This window comes from Manihot esculenta, chromosome 14 (assembly GCF_001659605.2).
Source record: "Manihot esculenta cultivar AM560-2 chromosome 14, M.esculenta_v8, whole genome shotgun sequence".
Taxonomy (NCBI): domain Eukaryota; kingdom Viridiplantae; phylum Streptophyta; class Magnoliopsida; order Malpighiales; family Euphorbiaceae; genus Manihot; species Manihot esculenta.
Window position 1 is genome coordinate 13799444 of NC_035174.2, and position 12803 is coordinate 13812246.

At 35.4% G+C, this 12803-nt stretch overlaps 2 protein-coding genes across 4 annotated transcripts; both read left to right on the plus strand.

Moving 5' to 3' along the window:
• Positions 1-960: 960 nt before the first annotated feature.
• On the plus strand, positions 961-3649 carry LOC110631060. Its single transcript, XM_021778770.2, has 3 exons — positions 961-1379; positions 1915-3258; positions 3348-3649. The coding sequence occupies exons 2-3, from the start codon at positions 1939-1941 to the stop codon at positions 3369-3371; spliced, it is 1344 nt and encodes a 447-aa protein (XP_021634462.1). The 5' UTR covers positions 961-1379; positions 1915-1938; the 3' UTR covers positions 3372-3649.
• Positions 3650-3798: 149 nt separating this feature from the next.
• Positions 3799-11437, plus strand: LOC122721681. 3 transcript variants are annotated; one of them, XM_043950059.1, is made up of 5 exons: positions 7755-10030; positions 10104-10230; positions 10316-10609; positions 10699-10802; positions 10909-11437. In XM_043950059.1, the coding sequence occupies exons 2-5, from the start codon at positions 10120-10122 to the stop codon at positions 10955-10957; spliced, it is 558 nt and encodes a 185-aa protein (XP_043805994.1). In that variant the 5' UTR covers positions 7755-10030; positions 10104-10119; the 3' UTR covers positions 10958-11437. The 3 variants fall into 3 exon arrangements, 1 of the variants encoding a protein (XP_043805994.1); XR_006348397.1 differs by lacking the exons at positions 10699-10802; positions 10909-11437 and adding an exon at positions 3799-4164 and having other exon boundaries at positions 5538-10030; positions 10316-10450; XR_006348398.1 differs by lacking the exons at positions 10699-10802; positions 10909-11437 and having other exon boundaries at positions 5197-10030; positions 10316-10450.
• Positions 11438-12803: the final 1366 nt, after the last annotated feature.

The following is a 12803-nucleotide window of genomic DNA, read 5'->3' on the forward strand; positions in this document are numbered from 1 at the left end:
TCAACTTGCCATGAATGTTTTATCTTCAGAGAAAAAAAAAAAAAAAAAAAAAAGTTGCCATGAATGAATGGGACCTCGTAATAGCCGTTAGATACGCTTTTAACAACTTTTTAAAATTGAACCGATCCTTGAATAACGCGTTTTCCCTTTAGCTTCCTCTTGATATAACAAAAATAAAAGCTAAATGAAATAAGATAACTAAAGGACCCACATGAACATGATAAATATCACCAATTAATAAATTCATTATTTAATTATATAATCCAACTAATTTAATTAAAAAAATTATTATTTTATCCCTTCTTATAAAAAATCATTAATCAGTGAATTGAATTTAAAAAATACATTAAATTTTCTCTTGACATAATTAATTAATAATTTTTTTATAAAATTAAAAAATCAATTAATAAATTTTTTTAAACTATAAATAATAATAAAATAATTAATTACTAGATTTTTTAAAATTTTAAAAGTATTTTAATATATTTTTTAATACTGAGATATTAAATTATTGAATTTTATAAAATATATTTACATTCTTAATTTATATTACAATTAATACTATATTATTTTATTTTTAAAAATTAACGGGTTTAATTCTATATATTTTGATAGTAACTAAAATATTATATTTTTTTGAAAGAATTAAAAAAATAGAATATAATATCTCTCAGATTTACTCAAATATACTTATCATCAAATTAAATCTATGAGTGTATATAATATTTTTTTAATAGAGACATTCAGATTAATGGAATTAAAATATTGAGTTTTAAAAATAAAAATATATAGTTAATTTTAACATATATGAAGCATATAAAAATAATTTTTCCTTTAATTAATTATTAAGGTCAATTCGCCAACCTTCTTACTAGATTTAGATCATATACTAACAAATTATACTTGCAGATTAGCCAAGCTAATTATGATTTATAAACTGTCATCATCATCGTCATCGTCTTCGTCATTGTTTCTTTATTACAGATTTCAGATTTCACTTGCCTGGAAAGTTCTCAGCACTGCATTTATTTCAATTTTTTCAAAAAGTAGAAACACAACCGTTAAGAGATTTTCCTTTCACTTCTCTTTTTGCTTTTTTACATAGAAATAGAATATGGAAATCATTTTCCTGCCAAACATGCTCGTAATGAGTTTTTATATATAAATATAAAGATCTAGTTTTCTTTTCCTTCATCATTTATCTTCTGCTGTTTTCTCTAGGCTTTCTGGTTACTGTACAAACTTCAAATCTGGTTGCTTGTTTGATTTTCTGGAGTTACATCTGGGTGTACTCAAGAGGGTGCAATCTATTCTTCTGATATTAGCTTTTCTTCCTAGCTGGTGCTTTGAGACTTTATTTCTGTGCTGCAGTAAATCAGGTAACCAGCTCTCTTCTTTCAGTTTTGTTATTGTTGTTATGAGCAATATCCTAGCTTAGGCTATGAGAATGTCACTTTCAATTTGTAAATGATAAGAGATTGTGTGTGTGAGAATCAAATGGATATAAGAGTACAATTGAAACTTGAACTGACACTTTACGGTTTTGGATAGAGAAGAACATTTGGTCGGTTCAATTGCTGATTTAAGAGTGAGATATAAAGGATAAATGGAGCTTGGGCAACAGGTTCGGTTGGTTCGTAAGTGAAATTTGAACCGAACACCAAAATTTTTGAGAAATGGAAACCAAACCTAACCATATGGACCAAAAACCCAAACTAAATTTGTTTAGTTTGATTTTTCAGTTTAGCCATATGTTTGCTCTCTAGTTTTGTAAGGTAAATCTCATATGAACCTTGTTGAGCATGTTTTAATTGCATTTTCCTGAATGATATTTCGATGTGAGAATTAGATGGACATAAGAACTATCAAAGGGTAAGTAAAACTGATAGGAAATTCTAACTGTGTTGTGCTCAGGAAGAATATAGTTGTTGCACATCAATGGAGCCTGAAACTGACACTGGTGAGCTAGAAGAAGCACTTTATGCACAGCAACAGCTTCTGCAAAAGCTTAATACTGAATTGGATGTTGAAAGAGAGTCTGCAGCAACTGCAGCTAGCGAAGCTTTATCGATGATTCTGCGTTTACAAGGTGAAAAGGCTTCGCTGAAGATGGAAGCGAGTCAATATAAGAGAATGGCAGAAGAAAAGATGTGTCATGCTGAGGAAGCTCTGGCAATTTTTGAAGATTTAATATATCAGAGAGAAATGGAGATTGCATCTCTTGAGTTCCAAGTTCAGGCTTATAGGTATAGACTCCTAAGCTTAGGTTGTAATGACTTGGGTGTCTATGAAATTAAAATTCCTGAGAATCTGTTAATGCAGAGAAGTGAGAGTTTCTTAGGGGAAAAGGTTGTCAATAGCAATTTAAGGAGATTCAACTCACTGTCTGAAGCTATGATCAAAGATCCTAATCTTAAAAAAAGTGGCATTGAAAGAAAAAGATCTGTAAATCCTGTGCCAGATTCAATTCCAAGCCCTGTGGAAGAAAAGATGAATCAGGAAACCGCTGATTCAGAGAAAAAACCAGGGAGTTCTGGAATTATAGACATTAATTCATATTGGAAGCAGATCAAGAGGTTGGATGAGAGAGTGAAAGAGATTTCAGACAGCAAAGACTCTGGAAAAAACAAACCAAAACTCTGCAGGGTTTGTTCCTGGTCTCCATCATTACTCCCACAAGTGAGCATTGGGACATCTATTGATCCAGTGACAGAAGTAAATATTAAGGTTTCAGATCAAGTAAGCTCACAGGCAAATAGCTCATCAAGTGTTCAGGATGTTTTTGAATTCCCACAAACTACTGAGAATAAAAAACCCTGTAAGAAAAAACATTGTGAGTTGACTGTGGATGTTGGAAACAGACAAGAAAAGCTGGATTCCGTCATTGAGGACACTGATCAATCACCTTATAAACATGAAACAGACAAGGTAAAAACAAAATTATCTTCCACAAACCATGAGAAGAAAGCACCTAAACCGAGAAGAGTTTTGAGTTTTTCGCGCTGCGTTTCACCTGTTTTAGAAGCAGTTAATCAAGGCAATTGTGCAACTGATCATCAACATCTGAGTTGGAGAATTGATAGGCTTGAGAGAGGCAGGAGTAATGCAAGGCAAGAAATTGTCACAGGAGGAGAAGAGGAGTTGAACTTATTGAAAGAGATACATGAAAAAATCAAATCAATAGAGTCTGAGATGAAAAGCTGGAGAGCTAAGAAATCAGATTTTCAAACTGAACAATCTGTAGATCTTCTCCAAGAGGTATGCTCTTATCTCCATCTGTTACATTAAATCAATATAGTTTTCTTCACATTTGCCATGATGGGTTAATGAAACATTTCTATTTGCAGGCCATGGTGTACTTTTGGATGTAATCAATTGTATGATCTCAGACAGCAATTAGCTGAGAACTTTGGACATACCCATGAACAGAATTGTGCAAGAGTATTGGGTGAAAATTGATAGTATGCAGTTGGATTAGATTTGATTTTCCATATGAAAATGTTTTTTTTTTTTAATAGAAATTTCATTTTGTACATTAGCCATAGAATGAACAAGTTGAGTCTTAATGGACTGTTTCAAGAAAGCTAGCGTATATTACTTAGCACAATTTGCATCCAGATTTGAATATGAAGAATCCTTTCCTGCCTAATATTTTTCTTAGCGATTTACTTACTACCAGAATTGAATTGATCACTAACGGACTTCACCAACGGATTGAAGTCCGTTAGTGATACTAACTGTTAACTCTAATGGAATATTGTAACCGTATTATCTACTAACGGATGAAACCATCCGTCAGAAGTCCATTATTGAAATATTAACGAACCTTTTTCCCGTTAGAAATCCGTAAGTGAATTTATTATTTATTTAATATAAAGGTTTTTCACTAACGGACTAATCACATCCGTTAGTGAATTGTGGAGCCAAATACACAATCCTAAATGAAATTCCTAAATCGTGTGCTTGGAAAATCAAAATCACTCTGAAATCTGAACTTGCATCCAACCTCTCGGTCGTTCACCGCCGCCGGCATCCATCGTCCACTGCCATCAACGGTCCGCCGCCATCCACCGTCGACAAGTGCGCCCTTTCTCGGCATCACTGTCCACGACTGAGCCCGTATCTCTCACCAGTCTTTCCCTTCTCGACGGACAGTGTCCACAGGTACCTTCATTTACCATTTTTAACACGATATATATTTATTTGATGTCATTCTCCTTCCATTCTCTAAGTCTGTTAGTTTCCTTGTAATTTTCAACTAGAGTACAAGGTGTCTAATTTACTGGACTGCTCTTTGTTCAGCTTAGGTCAAAGATTTGTGATGTTTTTTAATTTATCTTCAAATGTCGGGTTCTTTGGAATTTTCCTATCTTGAATTCTTTGTTTAATGATAAAGATAAGAGTCAAATATTAGCTATTCCTCTGAGTTCTTCTTAAACGAAAGACAAACTGTGTTTAAAATTTGATGCAAAAGGAAATTGCACGATCAAGAGCGCATATGCTGTGGCTATCCAAAATTTTGAATCTTGTTAGTCTTGTTCCTGTTGATGTTTGGAAGTGTAAGGTGCCTCAAAAAATTTTGAACCTTCTGTGGATAGCACTGTGAAATGTATAGCTTGTGTCAATGGATGGGTGGCAATTACCTACCACAGTTTCACTACTGGAAAATGCACCTGCTGGTGCACTTGGCAAGGGCACCAGTAGGTGCACTTGAAATTGCACCTGCTGGTGCACTTGGCAAGTGCAGTGGAAATTGCACCTGCTGGTGCACTTGACAAGTGCACCAGCAGGTGCACCTGAAAGTGCATCAGCAGGTGCACCTGAAATTGCACCTGCTGGTACCTGAAAGTGCACCAGCAGGTGCACCTGAAAGTGCACCAGCAAGTGCACCAGTAGGTGCAATTTACAGTGCACCTGAAAGTGCACCAGCAGGTGCACCTGAAAGTGCACCTGAAAGTGCACCAGCAGGTGCACCTGAAATTGCACCTGCTGGTACACTTGGCAAGTGCACTGTGAATTGCACCTGCTGGTACCTGAAAGTGCACCAGCAGGTGCACTTGAAAGTGCACCAGCAGGTGCAATTTCATGTGCACCTGCTGGTGCACTTGGCAAGTGCACCAGCAGGGGCAGTGGAAATTACACCTGCTGGTGCATTTGCCAACTGCACCAGCAGGTGCACTGTAAATTGCACCTGCTGGTGCACTGCAAATTTGTAAATCAATTCGGCCTCAAAGTCGTGTCTTTGTGGAAGAGAAACTTTTCATGATATTTATTGGATTTCAATTGCTGGTGAATATTCACATGGAATGTCCCATTTTAAAGTTTTTTTGTGCATGTGTTTGAATTTAACGAAGTGTGGTTCACAATAATAATATTTCTTTTCACCACATCCTCAATTACCGATATGATGAAAATGTATTAAGCCATTACATTTAAACTAGGTGTGGTTGGATAGGTAGATATTCCAAACATGAAGCACTTTTGATATGGATGATGACTGAATACATGTACTGATTGCTAAAATTTCTCATTAACAGCCTAACCAACCTGGTTATACTGCCCTGCTGCCTCCCCCTCCAGTATAAGATACTGCAATTGATATCAGGCAAGTTCAAATTCACTTATGTTTGGTTCCAAAATTAATGACGTTATCAGATTATCATTTAGATTTGACTTTGAAATTCAGTAATGTCTACACATGATATAATTACTGCATATTTTATATATAATGCATAATTTAATTGTTGATTTTCAGGCTCTATTCAAAGATAGGGCTTATAAGTTTTTTGTTTTCATATCAGCATCTTTATTGTAGTTAATATGACTGCTGAAAGAAGTTGGATGTATGCCCGTCTCAGAGATGGTTTACTGAATCCCAGATATTTAGAGGGTATCAATGAATAGGCTAAGACCTGCACAGAATATTTAAATGGCGATCAGATTCGCTGTCCTTGCAATCGATTTAAGTGTCAAAACCGTAGCTTTCAAGATGAAAATACAGTTAAATATCATTTAATGAAGCATGGTTTTGTGCAAAATTACCTTGTTTGGTATTTGCACGGTGAAACTGAAGTGCATGACAGATATGGTGATATACTATTAGACATGTCTTACGGTTCTGACAGTGTTAATCACCCAAATTTCAATCGTTTTGAGGACATAGTCATGGATGCAACAAGCTGTCATGTAATGCATAATGATACATATGAGATGCCAAACTCGGTTGCACAGAAACTGTATGATATGTTAAATGCATCTAAGCAAGAACTATGGCCTGGATGTGAAACTCACTCACAGTTATCAACTGTTTCACGTTTACTAAATCTGAAGGCGGAACATCATTTCTCAGAACGGTGTTTTGATCAGATATGTGAACTCATGAAGGAGATGTTACCGAGTGACAATGTCATGACAGACAGCTTTTACTCAACAAAGAGACTAGTCCAAGGATTAGGGCTTCTTGTACAAAAGATACACTGTTGTGTTAATGGTTGTATGATTTATTGGGAAAATGATAAAAAACTTACACGATGCAAATTTTGTGACCATGAAAGGTTCAAACGCCTCAAGCACACCGTGGGGAAAGGGAAGAGTCAAATACCATATAAAAAGATGTATTACTTTCCCATTACAGCACGTTTGCAAAGACTTTATGCATCGTGTGTTACAGCTAAGTATATGACTTGGTACAATGACCATGCAACTGAGGATGGGGTGATGCTTCACTGTTCAGATGCTCCTGCTTGGAAGCATTTCAAACAAACTCATCCAACCTTCGCACTGGAGGCCCGAAATGTCAGACTTGGCCTTTGCACTGATGGATTTCAACCATTCGGTCAATCTGGGCAACAATATTCTTCATGGCCAGTAATACTAACTCCATACAATTTGCCACCAGGTATGTGTATGAAAGATGAGTACATATTCCTGACAATTATCATACCTGGTCCCAAGAATCCGAAAGAGAAGCTTGATGTGTACATGTAGCCATTAGTGGAAGAATTGAAAGAACTTTGGGCAATTGGTGTGAATACTTACAATATTTTCCAGCAGAACAATTTTACCATGCGTGCTGCTTTAATTTAGACTATTAGTGACTTTCCTGCTTATTCAATGCTCTCAGGGTGGAGCACAGCAGGACGCACTGCATGTCCCTACTGTATGGAAAACACAGATGCATTTACATTAAAAAGGGGGGGGGTAAGCAAATATGGTTTGACAGTCATCGGAAGTTTTTGTCTGACGACCACCCTTTCCGTCGAAACAAGATATCTTTTATTAAAAACAAAAGTGTATCGAAGTCATCGCCGCCAATTAGAACTGGGAAATATTTGCTAAAAGAAATTGAGCAAATTGGGTTGAGGCGGATAATAGACATTGACAATCATGAAATAAATGGTCGGCTTTCAAAGAGAACTGGTTGGCGTAAGCGGAGCATATTATGGGATTTGCCATATTGGTCGTCAAATATGATTCGCCACAATCTTGATGTAATGCACATTGAAAAGAATGTATTTGAAAATATTTTTAATACAGTGATGAATGTGGAGGGGAAGACAAAAAACAATATAAAATCAAGGGAAGATTTAAATGAAATATGCAGGAGACCAGAATTGAAGAAAGATCCAATTAGCGAAAAATATCCAAAAGCATGTTATTGTTTGGACAACCAATCAAAGATGATACTGTGTGATTGGCTTAAAATACTAAAATTTCCTGACGGATATATTTCCAATCTAGGGAGATGTGTTGATAGTCGGAAGCTTAGACTTTTTGGTATGAAAAGCCACGACTGTCATATTTTTATGCAACGAATTCTTCCTATAGCTCTCAGAGAGTTCTTACCAAATAATGTTTGGCAACCAATAACAGAGCTTAGTAATTTCTTTAGAGAACTCACCTCAACTACACTTATTAATTGGGACATGCAACGGTTAAATGAACAAATTCCTGTGATCCTTTGTAAGCTTGAACGAGTTTTTCCTCCAAGTCTGTTTGATTCAATGGAACATTTACCAGTACACCTTGCATATGAGGCATTAATTGTAGGACCAGTATAATATCGGTGGATGTACCCATTTGAGAGGTACACGTACTAATTCTTCACTCTCATTCCTTAGCATGATGAATTAATTAGTATACATATCTAATTTTTGTTTCCACACAGTAGATACCTAAGAAAGTTAAAGAACAATGTCAAAAATAAAGCAAGGGTTGAAGGTTCAATATGCAATGCTTACTTGGTAGAAGAAGCAGGTGCATTTTCTGCTCATTATTTTGAAGCACATGTAATGACCAGATATCGAAAGGTTCCATGCAACTTGCATGAATTTGTCTCTGATGATGACGTACCGGGTAAATTAAGCATATTCAAATGCACAGGTAGAACTATCGGAAAAGAAAAATCCAGATATATGACTGAAGATGAAATCCAAGCTGCTCAAACATATATTCTATTAAATTGTCCAGAGGTCAAAACATATATTGAGTAAGTATTGGTAGTTATACTAATAGTCTAATACCTCTTATATTGTACCTTATTGTTAAACATTACTTGTTTCTTTGTATGTATAGCATTTATGTAGAGCGAGTAAAGTCGGCACAACCAAATATCACAGATGCAGCTGTTGATGAAAAACTAGAGAGAGAGTTTGTCCAATGGTTTTACAAGTATGCCCATGAATTGCAGAACAATGTAGAAAATCAGCTTATACAAGATCTGGCAAAGGGACCACTCAGAAGTGTCACCACTTTTAATGGGTATTGTGTTAATGGATGTAAATTCAACACAATCAATGAAAGTTCAAGTAGTAACTCAATGAATTTTGGTGTATGTATAAAAGGGAGTAATTACAGTTCTGAAGAAAGTGACTACTATGGACAATTGGTCGAGGTGTTGCGATTGGAGTATCCAGGGCTACTAATTAAGCGGACTGTACTTTTCAAATGTGACTGGTTTGATCCAACACCAAATACGGGCACCAAGGTGCATAGACAGTATAGAATTGTTGATATTAACAATAAGCGTAGATACACTAAGTACGAGCCATTTGTATTGGCCTCTCAAGCAATACAAGTCGTTTATGCTTTATACCCGAGCAAGCGTCGTGACAAAAATGATTAGTGGGCTGTGATGAAAGTTAAAGGTAGACCCGTTGTTAAAGTATCTCAAACATCATCAAAGACATATGAACCTTTTCAAGAAGATGACCTAGATTACACTGAAGTAAATATGGATGATATTAATCAACAACACTGCCTGAATGATCCTAGCGGAGGAATGATTGAGATTCATAATGACGTTTCGACAGAGGAAGACGAATTCCTTAGTGACCCTGATTCCGATGCAGATGCAGATGGTCATAATGAGTTCAATTCATATGAATCAGACTAAATTCATTTATATTGTAAATCAGTTTGGAGTTGTATATTTCATTTATTTATCAGTGAGTAACTTAATACATTTGTACATTTTTAATTTAATGTTTATGAACTTTATATTATTTTTTGCAATGACAATTTTTGTTTGTTCACAGATGAGGGGACGTGGAAGGGTTAAGAAGCCCAGAGGACCGGTTCAACTTCCTGCTAGTGCAAGTCAAGAGGACGCGACTACAGATGAGGGACAAGAGCATGAGCCGCATTTACCACGGGCACCGACGGGACTTGGGGATAGGAAACTTCAGATATGGGTACCACTTGCATCCGGTGTATAGCCATATCATGGAGATCGATCATATACACCAGTTCCACCACGTACCGATGCACAACTTCCCCGTCCCCTTCCACCTCCTCACCGTCACAATCTACATCCTCACCGGCCTACTGCAGCTCCACGACCAGCGGTATCACATACACATTCACCTCAGCCTGCATCCCCTTCTGGTACTGCATCAGCTAGAGGGACAGGATCTGCATCAGCATCTACTCCATCATCTGCTCCTGCATCTGCTCCAGCATCAGCTGCATCGACCACTACTGTAGGCGGAACACGGTCATTCCGACAGACTATTTCACTCATTAACAACAAGTAAGAGTTAATTGTAAATTAATTAAGATTAATTTAAATGTTACCATTTACTTACTCATCATTGTTCATGTAGTTTACATTCGTCGGAGATGTACAGCCACAGGATTACTCTGATAGTGAAAGAAAGATTGGTCGAGGAAGGCCACTGTTGGAAGACAGTGCCCAATGAAACTAAGGAGTTTTATTGGCAGGAATTCAAGGTGAAGCATAATTATTTTAGCAGTTTGACCTATATTATGAAATGTTTAATTACTAACTACTCATAAAATGTAATCTTTTTTGCAGAAATACTTCATGTGGGCCCAAGCAATTGACAGCTTGGTAAAAATTGCATGGCAGAAAAAGGCAGCTGAGCGATACAGAGGCTTAATGTGGGAAATCAGGAAAGGAAAAATGAAGAATCTTGCTACACCAGATTCTGTTTTGAGAAAGTGGCAGGAAACTTGGAACACTTCTGATTACAAAGAGAAGTGTGACAAGTTTTCTGCCAATAGGCGCAGTGAGGCTGGAGGGTCAGGATCTGTCATTTCTAGGCACACATGCGGATCTGTTTCACAGTATACACACCAGCAGAGGATGGTATTAGTAAATATTTTTATTCTATGTTTAACTTCTTATAAATAATTTGTTTTGATGATAAATGCTACACTTCTTATAATTGGTAACAGAGAGAAAGACTAGGCAGAGAACCACATCCTCATGAGCTTTTCGAGGCACACATAAGAGAAAGGGGACGGACGAGTTTGTTGATGCTAGGTCAAAAGCTATTTATGTAAGTTGATATTAAATGTAGTTAGTAAAATTTGTGATGGACTTAAGTCGTTTTACTAATACGTTACTTTTGATTTGTAATGCCGGATAAATACATACAATTGAAGGAGGCTGCAACACAGCAATAGGAGGGAAGCAATGAGCCGGCGCCGATAAATGAGGAATAGCTGTACTACGAAGCGGTTAGTGGGCAGAAAAAGAGTCGAGTTTATGGATTAGGGTCCCAGGCTTCAGTATATTTTCATGAGCCATCTCATTCTTCCTATTCACACACTTCTGCACCCCCAGTGGATCCTCCTACAATTGAAGCAATGAACATGATGCAGAATAAAATTGATCGGCTAGAGACAGAGAATAGTCGAATTACCACAGTGCTGGACGAGTTGCAAACGTTTATGCATAGGATGATGTCACAACAGGGTATCGGGACATCCACTCAGTCATCTGCTCCTAGGGCACCTCCAGCTCCGTCTCCACAGCAGCGGCATGATGATGCCCCTTTCATTGGTGATCATCATACAGACAGTGATGATGATACAGATGATGAACTTGCTAGTTTAGTTTAGTATGTATATTTTGTTATGAGCAGTTGATAATTTTTATTTCAAAATATAATTGTAGTACAAATTCTTTAAGTTTCAGATATATTTGAATGAGTAAATTGGTTTTTTACATTTATAGTATTATTACTGTGCATGATGATGGATGTATATGAATGGATGATGATGGATGATGATGGATGAATATGAATGCACAGGGAAACAGGTATGAAAATATTTATGATTTACCAACGGAATTGGATGAATATGAATACACAAGGAACATGTATGAAAATATTTATGACTTACCAACGGAAATTTCCGTTGGTGATCCGTCACTGTCACCAACGGACACTAATATGAGTAAAATTACCAACGAGAATTTTCCCATCGGACTAAATCCGTCACAGTTCCGTTACTGACACATTTCACCAACAGAATATCAGTCTTTACCAATGGAAATTTCCGTTGGTAATTTCTTATTTTCTTGTAGTGACTTGTTTGATTTAATTGGAGCAAAAAGGAAATGGCAGGTTTTGTATTAATTATTAAAATTTAATAAATAAAGAGATTATTTTATAAATATGAAGACTTATTAATAATTTAAATATTTAGAAATTAATTTTAAAAATATAAGAATTGATTTTAATTAAAAATATAAAATTTAAATAAAGTATTATTTTATTAATATATAAAATTTTAAGAACTAAATTTAAAAATAAGAAACTAATATCAAGAGTGAGTAGTATTCGGTTCAAAATGAAAAAACTGATCAAATTGAATTAATTCATAAATTCGATTCGATTTTTCATTCTTTTTGGGTCGGTTTAATTTTTATTTTAAAATATTTTGATTACTTCAGTTTGATTCGGTTCGGTTTGATCAATAAAAATCGATAAAACCGAACTGATTTTCAATTTGTTCAGAAAAAAAAAAAAGAGAATTCTCATCGGTTTCTGCTTGACTGGCTTGGATTAGTAGTAATAATATATTATTTTTGATAATATAGGAAGATTAGACTATAACTAAAATTGAAATATTTCAATTAAATTTTAGAACACTTAAAATAAGATGTAAAAAATAAAAAGTCCAACCGATCAAATCAAACTAAATTAAACCGGTTTAATTTAAATTAATTTTTTTTCAAAATCAATTTAATTTTTATAAATATTAAAATTTTAATTTTTGATTTATTCCGTTTAATTTTATTGAACCGACCGAACGCTCAACCCTAACTAATATATAAGATTTATTAAATATCAAAGAGTAAACTATAATTTATCAATAATATTAAACTTTAATCAAGAAAAACACGCATTTATTAGCAAAGTGAAATTATATAAATCTTTTTGCTATATATTATTTGAAAATACATTAAATTGAACCGGTCATGAGAAGAATCGATAGATACCAAGATAACTCCTATCACCTTATCACGTCCTTCAATTCTAACTGGTCATAGG